The sequence below is a fragment of the Podarcis vaucheri genome (genome assembly GCF_965113315.1).
Source record: "Podarcis vaucheri genome assembly, chromosome: 16".
NCBI classification, from domain to species: domain Eukaryota; kingdom Metazoa; phylum Chordata; class Lepidosauria; order Squamata; family Lacertidae; genus Podarcis; species Podarcis vaucheri.
The window spans coordinates 28,163,461-28,176,546 of NC_138754.1; the positions used below are offsets into that span (position 1 = coordinate 28,163,461).

Consider the following 13,086-nt stretch of genomic DNA (forward strand, 5'->3'; position numbering starts at 1 on the left):
TGCAATGAAAGCGTTGCATTGGCAGGGCTTGAGTCATTTTACATGATTTATGATCGAATCCAACAAGCCTCTGCACCTCTGCCATTTTCTTTCGCTACGCCTGACAGGCATGTATAGGCATTCTAAAAACACAGACCAGTTCTTCACCAGGCATCCTGGGCCATAAGAGATAGTAGGTAGCTTTGATGTAGCTTTTGTTAATCTTTAGGTAGATCTTAAAAGGTAAAGGGACCCCTGACCATTAGGTCCAGTCGTGACTGACTCTGGGGTTGCAGCGCTTTATTGGCCGAGGGAGCCGGCGTACAGCTTCTGGGTCATGTGGCCAGCATGACTAAGCCGCTTCTGGTGAACCAGAGCAGTGCACGGAAACGCCGTTTACCTTCCCACCGGAGCGGTACCTATTTATCTACTTGCACTTTGACGTGCTTTCGAACTGCTAGGTTGGCAGGAGCTGGGACCAAACAACAGGAGCTCACCCCGTCATGGGGATTCGAACTGCCAACCTCCTGATCGGCAAGTCCTAGGCTCTGTGGTTTAACCCACAGCGCCACCCGCGTCCCCTTAAGGTAGATCTTAAGGGCCAGGAAAAGAGTTCACAAGGAGATGGTAAATACTACCATCCTTCCTCTCCTGTTTACTGCTGTTTATGACCTCTGGGGTTTGCTAAGAGCATTCTTCCTTGATTCCTATTTTATTTACTTTGAACTATGTATGCATGCTCAAGTAGGAAATAGTTTCTTTGTAGTTACAAGGATTTCTCTGATCTGACTTTGACCCACATGGGGATGTTTTTGAAATGCTCAGAGGACATCTGATTGGTTCTTACAAGCACTGAATTTTAAGTTCTTTTGTTAATAAAAGTGGCCTGGGCCAGGGTGCGACAGATTATTATTGGCACCTCCTCCCAGAGTCTTGCTGGTCAAGCCTCGTGTGTATTTTATTAATCAGGGTCCAATCCTTCCTTGCTTTTGGAACGTGACAGGGGAGGGGAATGGAACCATCAGGAGAAGTCTCGCTTACCACGACAAATGGGAACACCATTCCTATCGAGAAGAATCCAATCCAGTTTAAGACTCCACTGATCACGTAGGAAGACGACCTGGAGGACTGGTCGAAGATCTCCATCCTCACAGACGACCCGGCCCCGGCTGCGGAGGGAGGAACCAAAGGTCAGGGCTGCTCCTGCTGCCACCACTAGGCTAGAAAATGATGCTGCAAAGAGCAACCGAGGGAGCCTCTCCCACCGTCTCTGATGCCCCAGCAGTGGCCAAGTGGCTTGGAACAGACGCTGTACTCTTCGTGGCACCCAGAACGTGGCAAGTGAAAATATGGCCCTGTTGTTGGTGATGGAGATGAAGGTGTTGGACCTTGGGGGGGGTGAGGGGAACTGGGGGTGGGGGAGTGGGGTGAGACCGGCAGTGGGTGGCTCATCAGCTGGCAAGACCCCCAAGCCCTGCCCTCCAAGCGTGGACTTCTGTCTTCCTGAGGTTACAGCTGCTGAGCTCCAGATTCCAGCCTTTTCCATAGAATCGTAGAATTGGGACCACAAGTGTCATCTTTTCCAACCCCCTGCAATGCAGGAATCTTTTGCCCAACTTGGGTCTCAACTCTGAGATTAAGAGCCTCATGCTCTACCGACTGAGCTCTACATCACAAGCCATCTTTTTTTCATGACCGTGTTGCCTCCAGGGGGAATGTGGGGGACGCACTTGTGGATGGGGGAGGCTCTTGTGCCAAAGGGGGGTTGGGGTGAACCTCCTTTTGCCTACCCAGCCTCAATGTCAGAGGCTGGACTGAGGAGGAATGGTGGGAGCCGCTCCCCATTTTTCTGAACCTTCCTGGTGGGAGGAAGACAGTATTGATTTAGAACAGTGGTTTGTAGAGGGACATCGTCCAGAGGGGAAAAGCTGGGAAATGCTGGGTGAGGAGCAGCTAGAAGAGCAAACACCAGGAGAGAGACAGCTGGCAGATTCAGTGTCCTTGGAAAGCATTCCTGACCCCCGCCCCCTTTGCCTAAGACTAGACGGGCTTTGAGAGTGATAGAACAGAAAGTGCAGCGGCAACAAGCTCAGATTACCAGACGTAGGAATGATGTAGATTAATGGTGAACCTTAACTGGGAGCAACACCATTTCTAGAGAGATATGTATTCCTTTGTACCTTGCTGTGATTATTAAAGAAACTAACTGGTAAGAACGTTCCTTTCGTTTGATCTGCTTATTTACTGCCACTGGGGGAGGGATCCGATTTCCTGAAGTGACACTCAGGTGGGGAAAGGTCCACGTGTTTGGTGGGCTGTGGCTGAGCTGTAGGGAAGCCCCCATGCACCAGGACCCATAGCCAAAGGAACCCAGGGGCAAAGTTCCCAGCTCTGCTGGAGAGGCTGATCCTGCACTGCGCTGCATGCTCCACCAGAACTCACTCAGCTTCCCGTGCAAAGGCGCAGCTGCAGCCAGGATTGGACCTCCTCCCCAATTTTCTAGGCCCACTCAGGCAGCCTAGGGAGCTTCAGCATGCCGTTGGCTTCTTTCTTTCTTTCTTTCTTTCTTTCTTTCTTTCTTTCTTTCTTTCTTTCTTTTTTCCTCCCTTGTCCCCCAATCACCGCAATCAGTAGCAGTAAAGCCAAAGCAAAACCACCTGGATACAATCTGTTTGCTGCAATGCAAAGGGACTAGTGCAAAGGGACAACCCACAATATATTACAGTCTATGAGAAGATCAATAGATTCCGGACAAATCTCATGACTGCACAGCTAATTTAAAACAACACTAAAGCTAGGTGATAATGATAACAATAATAAGCTGCAGAATGTGAAGTTAAATGTTTAGGATGAATTGGCAGCTCACCATTAGATATAGAAGGAATGCAATATTTTTAGGGAGGTTTTTACAGATACCTTTATGGTGTGAAATGTGCCGTTCCCTGATAAATAGTCTTGTGCTTCACCAATAATTTCTGAAACCTTGATTGGCTCAATGCCCTAAAACTGCAAATGAAGCCAGATTTGGATAATCTTTCAGGGCACTTTGCTTATTTGTTCCCCTACTGCCATGCTATCAAATGAAATCAAAGAGCACACTGATTATTATTTTTAAAAGTTAATCAGTCAGTTTTTACTCCACAAATTTCTCGATGGGTGAGTGCCTCACTTTGAGAGCTTTGAGTGGGAAAACTGCCTATCGATATGAACAAGTGCCCCATCACTGACCTGGGCCGGCTCCAAAACAGATCACAAAGCAGAATATCAGGGCAAGGCTGCAGTAGGGCATCCAGGAGAAGGAATGCTGAAATGAAAGCATGTTTTCATTCGTGAGAGCTGAGGTTCCCCCTGGGCGCAGGCATAGCTGTCAACTTACAGATTTGAAAATAAGGGACTAGCAGCCTCAAAAAAAGGGATCAGTTTTGTTTTGTTAGTTTAATCTGTTATGTAGTGTTTTTGTATTGTATTGTATTGTATTGTATTGTATTGTTCTTTTTTCTTTTTATTTTTGTGTGTGCTTAAATTGTTGGAAAAGTAATAAATATTATTATAAAAAATAAATAAATACGGGATCAGCAGCCAAAATAAGGGATTTTCCGAACACAGGTATGTTCGACTTCTGAGCCAAAGGCAGAAAGCCCAGCCAGCAGCCAAACGAAGCCTCAAGCGGTGGTTCCCACAGCGCAGCAACCCGGCAAAGGGGATGCAGCAAGGAAAATCACCGTCACCTCTCCGCTGGGAAGCGCTGAGCAGAGGCGAGTCCCCAGGCTACGCGGCCGATTTGATCGGCACAAGGCATGCAAGCTCCACCCCCAGTCGTTCTTAGACTCCTTATTGGGTGAGCAACGCAGCCAAGCAAGACAGTTGGAGCCTCCCTCCTCCCTGGCCGGCAGGGAGGGAGGGAGAGGAGCTGCTTCCTTTGAAACCCGGGAAGTTTAAGGGACATCATCAATAAGGGACAGCAGCGGGACACGGCGCTGGGATAAGGGACTTTCCCACCAAATAAGGGACGGTTGACAGCTATGGGCGCAGATTGCAGGGCTGTGTGGGCCTCTCTCCTTTCCTTAGGTGCAGCTGAGATGCTTGATACACACACAAACACACCCTTGGTGAATCTCGCTTTTCGTAAGGCATCTGGGCTCCTGACCACCAATCTCTGAGCTCAGATCCTGTGGGCTCCCGGCCACCAACCTAGTTCTTACAGCAGTCCCAGCCTCACCCTCCCCGACTCTGAGCCAGGCGTTGGGGTCACTTGCAGCCTAGTTTGGTCAGAGACCGACCGCTGGCCACATCTTAGGTGAGGGGCTGTCAGGGAAACACCCTAACCCCCATTTTTTGGGGGGCTTCTTACCTGCAAGGAGATGGTCAGCGTGACAGCAGCAAGCACTGTGGCCATCAGTCCATAACCTCCCCAGAGCAGTACTCTTCTTCCGAAACGCTCAATGACGACACTCTGGGGACAGAAAGGACAGAGGGCTCTGCAATGGCTGCGGGGTGCTCCACCAAGCCCCAGCTCGGGTCAACAGGGGGCAAATGTGGGCAATTGCCAGGCCCCCCACGTCTACCACTACCCCCCTGAAGGGCTTTTTGGGAGAGGCCTGGCAGGAGTTCTTGGGCTTCACATCTGGACTTGGTCTGCCTAGGTCTGATGTCAGTTTCCCCACAATGCAATTCCCTGCGACATGCATATTCCTGAGGGCCAGGTTGAGAGACCTGGGGGGCCAGGTTCACCCCGCCCCCATGCCTGGGGTTCCAAAGGTGGCGGCTCTCCCTAAGAACCCTCACTCACACAGAAGACGGCAGATAGGAGCTCACTGAGGCTGATCCCCAAAGACAAGGCCGGGATGTGGTCATTGTCGAAACCAACCGTCTGCAGGACTTCAAATGTGTAGCTGTAAATCTGGAGAGGGGGGAACACGTTGAGAAGGGGGCCCATCAGGGGAACCAACTCTACCTGTAGAGAGCCTTCTGGGGAGGGAAGGAGGAGGGTCAGTGGTGGTCCCTGGACACCTCTGGCCTCATCCTCACTCCTGTAGGAAGGGAAGTTAATTTGTCAATCAAGTGACGGTGTTTGGGACAAGTTTTGGGAGAAAGCAGGACTTCTGCAGAGAGAAAATGAACAGTTGAGGAGGAGCTAACCTGGGGCTCAGCTTCATTAGTTCAAAAACAGCATTTTGAATGCGTTATAATAATAAACACACAACACCAGATGGCAATAGAGAAGAGAGCAAAAAAATTATTTGCAATTTTCCATAGTGCCCCCCCCCTTGTTATACAGTGGAACCTCAGTTTTCGAACACAATCTGTTCCGGAAGTCTGTTTGACTTCAGAAATGTTCGAAAACCGAAAATCAAAGGGCTGTTGGCAAAATGAATGGTGAAAATGGAAAAACGCGCCGAGGAAGCCATTCGACTTCTGAGGCGTGTTCGAAAACGGAAGCATTCACTTCTAGGTTTTCGGCATTCAGCTTCCGAATCGTTCGGCAGCCGAGACATTTGAAAACTGAGGTTCTGCTGTAATGATTTAATTTCTGACTTATTTATAGCGTTCTCTCCTTGTGTGTAGATCCAGCCCTGGGCTTTATCAAATAGCTGCTAGGGCTTATCCACACGTAGCTTTTGCCTTACCCAGAGGTTCGCATTAGCCCAAACTTTAAATAGTGAAAACCCACTATTTAAAGCTGAATCGGAGCAAAGATTAATTTGTGTTTTCCATGGGTTGATGTTTGCTGCAATTGAGCTTTAAAGATCGGGGTTTTTTTTGGGGGGGGAGCCCTGGAAGAATAAAAGTGCACTTAGACACAGAGGTTTAAATTGAGGACCGTGTTTGGAAAGAGTGGAGAAGAGGTAAATGTTGATAAGTAATCAGTGGGCAAAGGTTATCAGAAGGCAGCTCCTTATGAAGTCACGTTTCTAGGGGCAGGTCTGTGTCTGAGTGGGAATTTGGTCCCTGCGCTTTCCCTTCCAAAAATCCCCTCATTTTACCACTGAATTGGAGCAAATGAACATAGGGTTTCGGCGAATTGCTGTTTGCTCCTGTGGTGCTGTGGGTTAAACCACAGAGCCTAGGACTTGCCAATCAGAAGGTCGGCAGTTCGAATCCCCACGACAGGGTGAGCTCCCGTTGCTCGGTCCCTGCTCCTGCCAACCTAGAAGTTTGAAAGCACGTCAAAGTGCAAGTAGATAAATAGGTACCGCTCTGGCGGGAAGGTAAACGGTGTTTCCGTGCGCTGCTTTGGTTCGCCAGAAGCGGCTTAGTCATGCTGGCCACATGACCCGGAAGCTGTACACCGGCTCCCTCGGCCAATAAAGCGAGATGAGCGCCACAACCCCAGAGTCCTCAGCGACTGGACCTAATGGTCAGGGTTCCCTTTACCTTTACCCTGTTCAGTGGTAAAACACAGGTTTTCCTGGGGGGAAGCACCAGGGAAAAAATGAACACCCCAGTCGAACCCAATCCTGAAAAGCCCAATCCTGTGCCTGGAAAGTACAGAGGAAAGGTACGTGTGGATGAGCCCTTAATCTGAAGCAGCTCATCTCATTGGGGAGAAATATCTCAATTTAAATATTTGGATCCCCCCCCCAGCTCCCTTTCTCTGAGCTCGTTCTTCCACACAACAACATGCATGTGAAACTCAACTGTGTGGATGCCAGTCAGCTGTAGGGTCACAGCCAACAGGAAAAGGATGTACAGCTGCCGGCGCAGGGCCGGATCCTTCATCACTTCCAAGACACTCTTGGTGCTCCACAAGGCAGACTGCTGCTTCCTCAGGTCGTCCAGCTCCACCTGGTGAGGCCCTCGTCCCCAGAGGGTCTTCATGGCTGTGAAGGCAGAGAAAACAGAAGCCCTCACACCATTCTTCCCACTGTGTGGGAGCCAGGCGACACACGGGGAAAGGCTCTAGCTACAACTGAAGGAGCATCTCCACCCCCATCGTTCAGCCCGGACACTGAGGTCCAGCGCCAAGGGCCTGCTGGCGGTTCCCTCGCTATGAGAAGCCAAGTTACAGGGAACCAGGCAGAGGGCCTTCTCGGTAGTGGCACCCGCCCTGTGGAACGCCCTCCTACCAGATGTCAAGGAAATAAAAAACGATCTGGCTTTTAGAGGACATCTGAAGGCAGCCCTGTTTAGGGAAGTTTTTAATGTTTAGTGTTTTATTGTGTTTTTAATATTCTGTTGGGAGCTGCCAAGGCCAGATGGATGTGGTATAAATAACTATTATTATTATTATTATTATTATTATTATTATTACTCTGCTACATCCCGCAGGAGAAGGCAAATAAAATAAAGTTAAGGAACAGGGATGTGGAGGCAATCTGACTCAGAAAACATGTTTTGCGGCCACATGTAAGTTGTACACACCCTGAAAATGAAGGGAAAACCCACTCCTCAATTATCTCCAAGGGCAGTGGGGGTGGGAGTGTCTGTGACTCAACTCCCCCCCCCCCAGCATCTGACTATCATGTGGCACAGCCAACATGCCAAATAAAATAATTAAATACAGTCAATGGGATGAAGATCTCTTTCAAAACCCGTGAAGTTCCTTGTACCCAAGTATGCTTGAGGGAGGCTATTCTGCAATTTAACCATTTCTAGCTGCTTGAGCACCCAGTTACCTTTTCGGCATCCTTCCTCATCCCCTTTGCTCAGGAACAGGTGAGGTGGGGACTCGGGGAAGAAGGGCAGAGTCAGCAGCTGGAGCAAGGCAGTCACGCCGTGGGAGGCAAGCAGCAGCGGCCACAGCGAAGCGTTTCCTAGGAACTCTCTGGGAAAAGCAAACCAGAAGACACCCATCCCTTCAGAAAGCCAGGAGGGGCTTTGTGTGCCAGTACAAAGGAGCAGCAAAACCTGGAGTGGTTTAAAACCAGGAGTGCATGTGGCACTGGCGCTAGCCAATGCGGGCTGGTGATTGAACTAGCATGTGCTGGCTGTCATCTGAGGTTGGGGCAGGGTTCTCAGAAGACCCCTCAGAGAGAGAGAGAGAGAGAGAGAGAGAGAGAGAGAGAGACTTTGTTGTGGGGTTGGGATAGGAAGCACCCGAACAGGTAGATAAGCAGGATCCTACCTTTGCCCCATCACCTGACCCAGGACTTTCCCCAGGCTCCAGAAGATGGAGGCAGTTGAATTTGCAAATCCACGGAGCTTCTTGGGGGAAATTTCCCCGACATACTGAGGGTGGAGAAGGACACAGATACCTGGACGTGAAGGCAGAGAGAGGACGAATCTCTTAGCATCGCAGGACCCCCAAAACATTTGGGAGAAGTTGTCCAGAAGAAGCTGCCTTATACCAAACCAGGCCGTCAGTCCACCTAGTTCAATATTGTCTACCCTGACTGGCAGTGCTCTCTCCAGGGTTTCGGACATTTTGAATTGCGATGGCTTCACTGAATTGCATCAATCGTTTCGATTGATTTTTTGCTGCTCGTTTTATTTACACATTTCTGGGTTTGATATTATGGCGACGGCGATGCTTGTTGCTTTTAATGCTGTTGAAATTATTGTTGAGCCGCTTGGAGCTCAACGTCTGTTGATGGAAAAGCAGGATGCAAAACTCAAATTACCTGGAGATGACGCTGGGGGATTGAACTTTTGCAAACAAGGCAGGGACACTACCACCGAGCAATGCCCTTTCCCATGTGGAATTCCTGCTGATCAAACCTATCCCTGGGAAAGCTGGCCATGATTGGCACCCTGGGGCAGGACGAGGAGAAACTGGGGGCAAGTGGAGTAAAAGGACCCCTGGACGGTTAAGTCCAGTCACAGGCGACTATGGGGTTGCGGCGTTCATCTCGCTTTCAGGCCGAGGGAGCCGGCGTTTGTCCACAGACAGCTTTCCGGGTCATGTGGCCAACAGGACTAAACCGCTTCTGGCACAATGGGACACCATGACAGAAACATGCCAGAACGGAAATACCGTTTACCTTCCCACCACAGCAACACCTATTTATCTACAGTGGTACCTTGGGTTACATACGCTTCAGGTTACATACGTTTCAGGTTACAGACTCTGCTAACCCAGAAAAATTACCTCGGGTTAAGAACTTTGCTTCAGGATGAGAACAGAAATCATGCAGTGGCGGCACGGCAGCAGCAGGAGGCCCCATTAGCTAAAGTGGTGCTTCAGGTTAAGAACAGACCTCCAGAACGAATTAAGTTCTTAACCCGAGGTACCACTGTACTTGCACTGGCATGCTTTCGAACTGCTAGGTTGGCAGGAGCTGGGACAGAGCAACGGGAGCTCACTCCGTGGTGGGGATTCGAACCACCGACCTTCTGATTGGCAAGCCCAAGATGCTCAGTGGTTTAGATCACAGTGCCACCCGTGTGGGGACCTGGAAGTGGAGCGGAAGAGGCTGCAGTTCCAGGGGTTGCGCTGAAGCAAGGGACCGAGACTTGGGAGCAGGCTGGTCCACTTTCCCCACAGTTCTTCACTCAGGTGGTAGCTCAGAGGAACCCGGCCCTGCCAGTGAGTCCAGAGCCGCTGGAAGGAGGACAGCACTTACTGGTGCTGATGCCACACAGGAAGCGACCTGCCAGGATCAGCTCAAAGGAGTTGGCCACCTTGCTGAAGCCCATGATGACAGCCCCCGACAGCATGATGAGGTTGGTGCCCAAGAGGCATTTCTTTCTGTTGGCACAAGGATGGAGGAAGCCGTGAGTGGCAGCGGTGTCATGGAATTCTACTCACTATTGATCCAGAGCAGATTCCAACGTATAGTGAGCAGAGTAAAAACTTAAACAACTGCTGTGCGTATTCTGTTAGCTAAAAAGTGGATAACCCAAGAATTACCAACAATAGAAGAATAGCAGATGAAGATGGTGGATTTTTCGGAGCTAGATGACCTAACCAGAAGAGTCTGCGACCAGAAGGAGGAGGAGTAGCAGGAAGAGTGGATTAAATTTAATAATTATTTAGTTAAACATGTTAAGCTAAATTAACTGAAAACAGCTTGCAGATACTTAATTGGCTTAGGATTTTATTTATGTTAAGTGTTGAATTAATATGTTTAATTTCATAATGTGAATATCTAAGGATGTTAATGTTTAAGTTAAATTTTATAAGAACTGTGATTTGGAAAACCGTTAAAAGGATATGCAATGAAATTCAGCCAAGGGAAAGCGAGGAAGTCACTTAACAATGTTAATAAGTGTTATTTTCAATAAGGCTATGATTTAGGTTTGTTTGTCTTATGTGTTTGTTTGTTTATAATGCTGTGAAAACCAATTATTTTTTTTAGAAAACAAAACAAAACTTAAACACTTTGTGGGATTCCCCCAAAATAGACCAGAGGCGATGAAAATTTCATCCAGCAGAGCTTTACTGCTACTGAAGGCAAATGAGCATAATGGTCACAAATCCAGTAAGTTCAGGATTGGCACTGTCCATAAGAAATCCAGTTTCAGCAGACTTAACTTAAACTTACAAATGAAGGAATGGGTTTCCCAAATTGGAGTTCACTGATTGGGTCTGCGTTGCTCCAGGACAGGAGGAAGGAAGTCAAAATGACACTGAGTTGGTTCAAAGAAAGAGTTTATTCTGCTCTCTGGATAGCAGAAGGCACTTGCGTGATCAAGTCCACAGCAAGTCCAAAGAAATGACAGGTTTCATGCAGTTTATATATCCTCCAGGCACCCTCTCACTCTTCCCCTAGGAGCCCAACCACGTTGGCGTACGTACACAGGTTGACATCACATATGTTCCTGCTCTGGTACTCTCAACCATAAAAGGATCTTCCTTCCTGTACTTCTGACCATAAAAGGATATTCCTGATCCTACTCCTATCTTGGAGCAAGAGGTCACTACTTCCGAGAACATGCTCTGGCGTTAGTCCCAGACTTGGGTCTCTGCGTCATTTGTGGTCAGGACATAAGATATGTCTGTGTCTGTTCTACTGGTAAAGTCAAGGCCAGTCTTGCCGTCAAACTGATAAGGGAGAGAGCTGTGTTCTTGTTTTGCATTTGCTCAACGGCTAAAGTTTATGCATTTTAGCTAATGAGAAATGGGGATTTTGGTGCAGTTTAAAAACTGCCTGCAGTCAGTTTTGGGGTTTGGGAAACCCATTCCTTCACAATAAGTCTAAACCTTAACACTAAGCATACCATATACAGAGCACCACACAAGAAGAGCAGAAAAAATTGCACGCCTTTGTGCCACAGTGAGAGAAGGACAGGTGGCTTCTCCTGTGTTAGATCTCGCCAGAACAGCAGCTGCACAACATACACATCCATTGCAGAATTCAGCTGTCAGAAACAGTGTCTGGGCGGAAATTGCTGCTATGTCCAGGAAAATCCAGACATGTGGCAACCAATGTTGGAAGTGTAGATTTTGGTGAAATTCCTTAAATGTAGCTCAGATTTATTTATTTTTTGAGATTTTGCAAAACTAAAACAAACAAACAAAGGCTCAACAACTTTGCGTCCGGATTTTCACATTTTGAAATATGGCAACCCTAATATACATCACGCACTCCATAGTCTGCCTGGTGATTTTTGCAGCTTCCCTGGGCTTGCACCCCCAGCGGGGCCCGGTTTCACCAACCCCTAAAGTACAACTCAGGTGTTCTGCAACTACGATGCACACAGGTGCTTTGCTGGAATTTCCCTTTACTTTTTTCAGCATGAAGAATTCCTTTCCTGGCCACCAGGTGCAAGAACATTCTGACCAGGACAGCCCACCTCTGGTCAGCTGACAACTGGGATGTGCTTTGGACCTTGACTCTGGAGCCTTCAAGGCCCAATCCTTTCCCCAGCAGAGCCCTGGCCAACTCATTCCCAGCACACCATTTTGTGGCTCGAACTGGCTTCCCAGGAGCAGCTTGTTTCACACTTATACCTACTTCCCGAACTTCGTTGTGAAATGTCCGCTGGCCATAGTGCCCAGCAGGCCCCCTAGGGAAAAGATGGACACAATCGAGGCCCAGAACAATGTGAGGCTTTCAGGGTGGACGGGCATCCCGGACCGCTCCAGCCAGCTCTCATTGATGAACGTTTTCACGTGCTGCAAAAAGAGGAAACCCCGTTAACCAGAAGATGCTGTGAAAAGCCAGTAGTTTGGGTGGTGGTGGGAGCTGAACAAGAAGCAAATGAGGAAAGTATGGCCTGCAATAATATAAGATCACACATCTAGTCATTGCATGGAGGGAAAGGTCAACTCCAGCAGCCAAACGGATTTGTTCATTGTGGTGCTTGACCAAAGCTGGTATAGGACTACCTGGGGCCCATTCTCTGCCCCCCTTTCATGCTCCTCTTCAGGGTATGGAGGAGAGTTTCCCAAACTTGGGTCACTAGCTGTTTTTGGACTACAATTCCCATCATCCCTAACTAGCAGGACAGGTGGCCAGGGATGATGGTAATTGTAGTCCAAAACCAACTGGAGACCCACTGGTCTGGAGTAAGAATATCTGTGTCTGAGCAACTGTAACAAACAGATTACGCTAGTAGGTCTGCAAGAATTTCTATAAGGAGGATTATGTGAAATATTGCAAGGAAGACTATGAAGAGAACTATAAGTTAATGATAATTAAAAGTAATAGAGAAATTAAGAAATGCAGAATAAGTGATAAAGAATGAAAAATCTTCAGAGGTTGTTGATGGAAGTCTAAAAAATTGTATAAGATAAGAATTTATGTTAAATGATTGTTGGAAATGATATGTTAAAAAATCAATAAAAGTGTGTGTGTGTGTGTGTGTGTGTGAATATCTGTGTCTGTTATGGGACGCGGGTGGCGCTGGGGATTAAACCACAGAGCCTAGGACTTGTCACAGAGCCTAGGTCGGTGGTTTGAATCCTCGCGGCGGGGTGAGCTCCCGTTGCTCGGTCCCTGCTCCTGCCAACCTAGCAGTTCGAAAGCACGTCCAAGTGCAAGTAGATAAATAGGTACTGCTCTGGCGGGAAGGTAAACGTTGTTTCCGTGAGCTGCTCTGGTTCACCAGAAGCGGCTTAGTCCTGCTGGCCACATGACCCGGAAGCTGAACGCCGGCTCCCTCAGCCAGTAAAGCGAGATGAGCGCTGCAACCCCAGAGTCGGTCACGACTGGACCTAACGGTCAGGGGTCCCTTTACCCTTTACTGTGTCTGTTTTTTGGGAGACTGGCACCTTGGAGGAGC

General features: G+C 48.5%; 1 protein-coding gene across 1 annotated transcript in view; it reads right to left on the reverse strand.

The window, feature by feature from the left end:
• LOC309521683 (uncharacterized protein) overlaps positions 1-13,086 on the reverse strand; it is a gene marked incomplete at its 5' end in the record, with an annotated part of 34,609 nt that overhangs the window by 1,408 nt on the left and 20,115 nt on the right. The window contains 9 exons of the mRNA XM_082204396.1: positions 1,021-1,148; positions 3,208-3,283; positions 4,331-4,432; positions 4,769-4,879; positions 6,619-6,800; positions 7,596-7,744; positions 8,045-8,174; positions 9,483-9,607; positions 11,817-11,977. Coding sequence (XP_082060522.1) covers positions 1,021-1,148; positions 3,208-3,283; positions 4,331-4,432; positions 4,769-4,879; positions 6,619-6,800; positions 7,596-7,744; positions 8,045-8,174; positions 9,483-9,607; positions 11,817-11,977 — 1,164 coding nt within the window. The remainder of the gene's footprint in view (positions 1-1,020; positions 1,149-3,207; positions 3,284-4,330; positions 4,433-4,768; positions 4,880-6,618; positions 6,801-7,595; positions 7,745-8,044; positions 8,175-9,482; positions 9,608-11,816; positions 11,978-13,086) is intronic.